General features: G+C 56.4%; 1 protein-coding gene across 1 annotated transcript; it reads right to left on the reverse strand.

The window, feature by feature from the left end:
- Nucleotides 1-58: 58 nt before the first annotated feature.
- On the reverse strand, nt 59-3838 carry sesn1 (sestrin 1). Its single transcript, XM_068754006.1, is given in 12 exon segments — nt 59-1507; nt 1596-1740; nt 1818-2008; nt 2091-2161; nt 2164-2344; nt 2426-2467; nt 2470-2661; nt 2736-2857; nt 2860-2917; nt 2995-3195; nt 3280-3345; nt 3640-3838. Coding segments are annotated over 12 exon segments (1458 nt in total). The 5' UTR covers nt 3742-3838; the 3' UTR covers nt 59-1420.
- Between the last annotated feature and the right edge of the window lie 3783 nt (nt 3839-7621).

The following is a 7621-nucleotide window of genomic DNA, read 5'->3' on the forward strand; positions in this document are numbered from 1 at the left end:
CGGCGTCCCGTAAGTCGCCTCGGCGGAGCCGTGAAATAGTTCAGGAGAAAACGACGACTCAACATCAGCGTTTATTTTTATTCTTTTTCATATTTTTTAAAAAGTGTCAGTAACTGACATCAGCCAGAAGTTTGGAAAAACAACTTTCCTCTCAAACCACGTCCACATGTACCATTTCTTTATCGCGACCCTCCTCTTCCTCATCGGGAGCTTTCTGTGCTGAACTGGTTTAGTAAACACAAAAAAACAACAACGGCGTCTTCACGCCTCCGCCCGGCAGAAAGAAGCAGCTACTTTCGCACCGGTTAGATTCCCCGGCAGGGAAACAAGCGTAGCTACGACCTCTTTAGCGTTCGCCGGGCGTCGGCCCCGCGAGGGCGAGCCGCCCCCCCCGAACAACCGGGAACAAAAGGTTCTGCTCACCAAAGAGCACTTCTTAAATGTTTTCTGGAGAAAAAACAGAAGAGGTATTCATTGACTGGTAAAATTCACAATCCAGAGCGTTAGGGCAACCAGGCAGCCGGGACCGGCGGAAGACGGATACGGCGTGGGCCGGAAAACCGGAACGCCCGGCGGCTAACGGACCGTCACCGGGAATAATAAGACGTCGTCACAAACGGCTACAGCAGAAGCGAGAAGTCTTTCCTTCAAAGTTCATCGCTTTTGTTTTTCTTTTTTTCTACATTATCGTGAACATCCGCACAAATCAGTCGCCATGACGACGCCCACACGGGCAGTCAGACTCAAGAAGGGCTCAGACAGTGTTCCTTGAGCTTCTCACCGCATCTCTCTGCTTTCACACTCTCGGATTAGCTTACAATGACATTTAAGAGTTGGGTTGGGGGGGGGGGGGGGGGGGGTGCATTGGATTTCTAATGGATGGGGGGGGGGGTCAATATGACCCCACTGAATACGACATGGGAGCAGCAGCATCAGCACGTATGTACACTGTGCTGGATAGTTCAGGCACACGTAAAAAAAAAAAAAAAGAAAGTCAACGCTAGTTCCAAACAAAAACCCTTCGACATCCCATAATACAAAGAGAAACGGTGTTACAGGAACTGAGCAGTGATGAGTCAGTGCCGCACAGCCTTCTGGGGATTATCGGGGTCTTCACTCAACCAGGGGACGCAAGGGACTGGTGATGAGCGGCGTTGCATGATGGGATACTGAGTCCTTGATGCCTCTGGTGCCGGCCCTCTACTGGTCAGTCTGAGTACTGCAGGCAGCACGGACCCAGTGATCCACATGGACTTCCCTCCGCAGTCTTTTGTTCTGATCCTCTTCTCAACATCCATCCGAGGCGTTCCGTCACTAGCCAGCCCCCCCCCCCCCCCCCCCTATGATTTCGTTTTGTTTTAAAGTGTCCCATAATGAACAACAACAGTAAAAAGACACCGATAAAAACAGCGAAGGCGCTTCATGTCATGTAGCGGGTGATCGCTCTCAGAGCGTACAGCAGTTCTGCTTGCATTCGCGCTTCCATCAGAAGCAGATTAACGTGGACCTGCAGCAGAAACGGGAGAGACGAGTCGTTCAGAACCGGAACCCGGACCACAGATCAGACCGGGAGGGAGGGGGGGGGGGGGGGTCACCTTCTCGGAGTGCTGGAACTGCCTCCAGAAGCTCTCGTACATTCGTCTGGTGGTCTTCTCGGGACTGCACACCATGGTCTTGATGTAGATCTTGAAGCTGCGGTCCAGGAGCTGGTTTATTTCCCCGTAGTCGTAGTCGTCATACCTGAAGGTCACACAGAGAGGCGCCGTTGGGGGGGAGGAAGCCGGGGCGCCGGGGGGGACGCCGTGAACCCGTCTGACCTGATGCCGAACATGCAGTGGATGTAGTTCCAGATGGCGCGGCGCAGCATGCTCGTGTCGACGTCCTTGTGCGTTGCCATGGTGTTGTAGGTGAGGTTGTAGGCCATCTGGAACTTCTCGTCCAGCATCTGGCCAACGTCGGGGTACAGCCGGTTGACCAGGGAGAAGCCGTGATCCTCCCAGCTGTAGTCCTGCAGGAGAGGGGGGGGTACTGGTTTTTGAAAAGTGCAGCAGAAATGAAGTCGTTATCTGGGGGGGGGGGGGGGGCTCTACCTGCACTCTGAAGGTGGGCACGTGTTCCCCCCTCCTGGAGAAGTCCTTGTAGCCGTAGCTCGGGTCCTCAAATGCCTGGAGACGTCTCTGGACGGGACGCCGTCGTCGTCCTCCGCCGCCGCCACCAGCATGCTCTCCGTCTTCTCCCTCTCGAAGCGAGTCGCCATCTCCTCCTGACTCGCCTCCTCGTCGTCGCGGCACTCCTGCAGCTGCTTCATGCGCTCCATCAGCACCTCCACCTCGCCGCACAGCTCCTGAGGCACAGAGGGCGCGCACGTGAGCGCGAACGCCACAACCCCCGCTTCCCGCCCCGCGCGCCGTCCTCCGCGGCTCACCTGGTCGCCCAGGAGGTTGTCGTGGTGAGTCGCGTGGCCGTTGCCGTGGCGATGTCGCAGACGCAGTACTGGCTGAGGGACGGCGGCCTGAAGGTGTGCCCCCCCTCGCTCTGGATGTCGGGCGTGACGCCGCAGCCGAAGGTGAAGGAGGCGAGGGCGTGGTAGTGGGTGAGGAGGACCACGGCGTGGATGAGCTCGGCCAGGGACCAGCTGTGCTCCTCCGCCTTCAGGAGGCGCTGGTGGGAGAGACACAGGTGAGCCCGGAGTCGCCCCGCCCCGCCCCCCCCCCCCCGGCCCGCCTCCTCCTCACCTCAATGTGCTCCTTGGTGAGGAGCCAGGGCCGGTGGGCCAGGATCTTGTTGAGCTCCCCGAGCTGCTGCAGCTTCTGGGGGGCGCCGTTCAGGCCGTTCAGCCATTTGGGGTCCCCCCCACCTGGAGGAAGTCGTTCACGTGCAAGTTGACCAGGTAGGAGCACTGGTGTCGCGCCGCCGCCTGCGGGATCAGAGGACAGCGGGGTTGAGACCGGGGCGTGTAGCGTTTACTGGGGGGGCGGGGGGTCGGGGCCGCACCATGATGCCGATGTAGTGGCGGCAGTGCAGAGACAGGGGGCCGTCCATCTGCAGCAGGTAGTGCTGCGTCCGGAGGAAGCTCTCCAGGTACTGCGGGTGGAACCCCATCACCACGGAGATGTTGTCAAGGCGACCGAGGGCAGCGAAGGCGTCCTCGAGTATCGACTGCGTCCTGGCGTCCACTTTACTGACCTTCAGTATCTGGAGACAAAAAGGTCCTGGAGTGAGTCCCGTTTGCAGCTCGGCTGGACGCTCGCGCGCGCGCGCGCACGGACGGACTCGTACCTCTTTCTCGGGGATGAATCTGCTCGGCCCGTTGCCCAAGGGTCTCGGGATCCGAACCCCCGAATCCTGCAAGGCGAGCGAAACGTTAGAATGCGCGATAAGATGCGGCGGAAATAAAGGGAACGGGACGGACGCGTTTCTGTTGCGTCCGGTAACTTTCCGCTGCATGTCGGGACATGTCGGGACATGTCCGCCCCCCTTCAGCAGCGGACACCGTCCCGCAACGCGCAACGCGCGGGATGAATGGAACGCGAATGACACCTGTCTTTAAACGCATCGCTTTCGTTGAAAGGTGACGTCATAACGGAAGATCTGATTTCTTGAGCGCCGCTCCGGTTAGTCGTTAACGGAGCCGCTCACCTTCTTGCTGAGCCGTTCACACCGGGAGCATCTCTTTAACGGTCCCGTCACCGCCACGCACTCGTTTTCCACGGTTTTCTCCGGGGCCACCGCGAGCCTCATGACGCGTCCCCGCTGCGCGTTAAAGACCTCCGCGTATAAGCATGGACGCGCGTGCTCGCTCCGCTCTTTGTTCCCGGGGGGGGGGGGGCGCGCTCGGTAAAGTGCTCGGCAGTCAGCTGTTGCAGCGGAATACCGTCCTGCGTCGCGCGTACGGTTCGGTAAATAAGTCGGGGCTGGCCGGAGTGACGTGCGCGTCAGCCACACGCGCGACGAAAACAGCCTCCCGGCATCCAATGGCGGCGAGGGGGAGGCGGGGTTTAGGCGTGAGGAGAGGGGAGGGGTCCTAAACGTGAGGAGAGAGAACAAGCACTCCTCTAAGAAAACACTTCTCCTCCTCCTCCTCCTTTTAGTCCTCCTCCTGCTCCTGCAGAAGAAATCAAACCACTTTGTCCAATCAATAAGTGATCAATAGTCAGAGGATCAACACTGCATTGAGTAAAGCCTGCTGTGGAGGAGGAGGAGGAGGAGGAGGAGCAGGAGGAGGAGGAGGAGCAGGAGGAGGAGGTGCGGGAGGTGCACGGAGATCAGCATCACACGAGGAGATGGATCGCTGCAACAAGCCGCAGCCTATCAGAGCTCAGATATCGCCCTGCCTGCACCAATCAGCTGCAGCGATGAGGAGTTCGTTGTGTGGATCTGCCCCCCCCTCGGTGAGGTGTGGGGTCAACAGCCCCCCCGGGGCCGGAGTCAGCACTCCGGGGGCCGGCCGGGAGCCCCGGTAGAAGAGGCTAGTCAGCTCTATAGCGCTAAGCCTTTTCACGTAAAAGCGCTTAGGCTCGGGTCGGGGGCCAAACGCCATCGTCAGCGGCGGGGGGGGGGGGCTCCGACGGGGCGGTGGGGGGGGGGGGGTGAAGGAAAGCCTCCTGAAAACAACAGGAATCCTCTCGATGTGTCTAAACGCTGCTAACGGCGGGCGCTTGAATCATCCACCCTCTCTGATTCAACAAGCCACACCTGCACAGACGCCCCCCCCCCCCCCGCCCCCCCCCCGTAGGTTCGGTGCGTTTTCACGTCGAGCAGCAGATGTCGTTCGGGTTTGCTTTTAATGACGTCGTCGCTGCAGCAAACGTTTAACTCAAACTAAATACGACCCGGTTTCCCCCAAATCAGCAAATATAAACTGAGTCGATTAATTATCATTGTGCAGCAATAATGATTGATTAATCAATGTTTGCCGAGTCATGAGGAGGGAACCTGAATGTTCACCGAGTTGTTTTCCTCTCTGGGGGGGGGGGGGCAGAGTTTAACAACAACCTCAAACCAATAAAGAGGAAGATAAAAGTTAATCATATTAGAAAGGAAGCCATCGGAGGCGTGAACTCTGCGTGCGCCTCGCCGGCGGGGGGGGGGGGCAGGTCTAACGACCCAGCAGCGCAGCGAGGAGAGCAGGAAACTCTCACAGGCCTAGCAACAGGCCTCCACCAATCACAGGGCAGAACAACAGTTAGAGGAGCCAATCCGCTCGGCCCTCTCTCTGCTTCTCTTGTCCCTCCGCCAGAAAGAAAAAAGAAGGAGACAAACTTGAGGGGGGGGGGGGTTGAAGTTCGCTGGCTTGTTTCATAGAAAGTAAAGATCTGTTCACAACTTTGGACAAAAACCAAAGTTATCTTAGCCGGGGGACCTGCTGGTCTGGGGGGGCTAACGACAGAAACTCTGGGAAAACATCCGGAGACCCCCCCCCCTGCAGCGGTTGTTTCCAACGGCGAAGGAATAAAGCAACAATAAATGTGGGGCGGTTCTCCGGCCTGATCGACCACTGGGCATTGAGACTGGGGCGTTAACCCTTACCTGTCCAGGTGAACTGCCCAACCTGGCGTAAAGCTGACCTCAGCAGCGTCCTTTCGGCGACCTCTGTGTAAAAAGGCCTGACGTGGGAACGGCTTGGACCGGGGTCCGCTTTGTGACCCTCTCTTGGTCCCTGTTCCTCCTTTCCCAGTCGTCTCCTCTCTGATCTGTGATTATTCTGGCAGACGATCAGAGTCTCGCCAAGCGCTGGCTTTCCTGAGAGGAGAGGCGTGACCCCCCCCCCCCCAGACCAGCAGGTCCCTGGATTCTGTGAAACATGAAGGAACTGAAGAGAACTCAGAGAGAACATGGGAGGGGGGCAAAGAGAACGGGAATATGGCTGAGAAGGATAAACGTATGTAGTCCCTAAATAATCTGTAGGTCGCGTAGGAATCGCTCTGCAGGCGAGGAAGAGTCCGTTCCCGGGGATGTTATCCTAACGGGGGGGGGGAGGGGGGCTGTCACAATACAACCAGCTCCAACAGAAAAGAGCCAAGAAAAACAAGGAATTCCGAACCCCCCCCCCCGCCTCTGCTTTGGTCGCCCGTCCTCCTTTAGCTAATCTACGAGTTTACGTAAATGAGCCGATCACCAGCGAGTCGAGATGGCGTGGGCCGACCTTGTGACCTTGTGACCTTGTGACAGTGAGGCTAACAACTGCAACTCCAACAGCCGCTCCGTCCGACTGTTGGCACGAACAGCTGTTTTCTCTCGGCTCTGCTGACTGAGCAAAAATAAAACACGCGAAACAATGGACCCCGTCAACGGGAAGCTGTTGATGATCGGCCCTGCCGGCCCCGGCCCCCGGCCCGGCCCGGCCCCCGGCCCCCGGCCCCGAACGTCAGGCCGTTCCCGTCCCAAACAAACCAATAACAGCAACTGGTCGTAAAGGAATAAACAGCCATTCAGAGGCCGTGAAGCGCCTGGACAGTCAGCAAACTACACCAAACAGAAGGACGGGGGGACCCAGGCGATCCGGTAATGGGGTCGCGGCCCCATCACAAAGCCTAGAAGGTTGTGGTTCCACTGGCCTCCTTTCCTCCTATCTATCTGATCTATCTATCTGAAGACTGCGACAACGGAGGCAGCGATAGGCCCAATCGCTTGCTCTCGGAACCATTTTCTCGGTGTCGTATTTCTTCATCAATAGGCAATGAGACCCGGCGCTGAATGGCGGAACCGTCAGGGCGCCTGGCCCATCAATGATTCATCGTTTATTAAATGTCTGTCTGATTAGACGGAAACTTGATCGTCTTTGCCCCGACGTTTCCCGTCGTTTAGGGGTTTGTGCCACGTTCGACGTTAAACGGGCGATTCAGGGGACTGTAGACTGCAGCTAGCTAACATGCTAGCATAAGGTCTGCGAGTCGGTAATTGTTTTTGTGGCATTTAACAATGTTTTATATGAAACGTGTCAATGGCTTTTGAAAATGCGTGTCGTGACAGAAATAACAGAATGACACTCGTAGCATTTATTAGCGCCGAACGATGGAAGCTACAATGCTAAGTGTGGCTATAGCTAAGATGGCGGAAGGACAAACTACGCAGACGTTTTCTCATGAAGGGGTTCTTTTCCATTTTTAAGCAAAATTTAATATATGTTTTAAATATATTTGTAGTATGAAATACTACTTTACCACGACGAATATATCAGTTGAAGTTCAGCTAGTTAGCTTTTTGTTTTGCTTTTTGAACAGTGTCGCTCAACATCGCTGTAGAATCACGTGAGCAAAAAAAGCCTGGCTAGTTTAGCCTAGCTGGCCTTGAGGGCTTTTAGCAATATGCCTCATAAATTCCAAAAATACACAGCAGGCCCGTCTTATGAGGAACCCACCAGGTAGGTCAAAGGTCAGTGGGCTCAGTCTGAATAACGGTATGCGTCTGATTGACCAAAGATTGTAGCTACGGAATGTTCCGTCGCGCCGACACATCGTGCAAGTCGAAGCTTGTTGTTCCGTTTGGACTATGCCCAGCGGGTTCCTCCGATATGAACCAGAGAACACATGACATGAGGTCACGGGTCTGCAGCAGAAAGCGCTGAGCTCGGCGTGTTGTGTTCCGCTCCTAAAATATCAACGTCTACACAACAACCACG

This window comes from Brachionichthys hirsutus, chromosome 20 (genome assembly GCF_040956055.1).
Source record: "Brachionichthys hirsutus isolate HB-005 chromosome 20, CSIRO-AGI_Bhir_v1, whole genome shotgun sequence".
Taxonomy (NCBI): domain Eukaryota; kingdom Metazoa; phylum Chordata; class Actinopteri; order Lophiiformes; family Brachionichthyidae; genus Brachionichthys; species Brachionichthys hirsutus.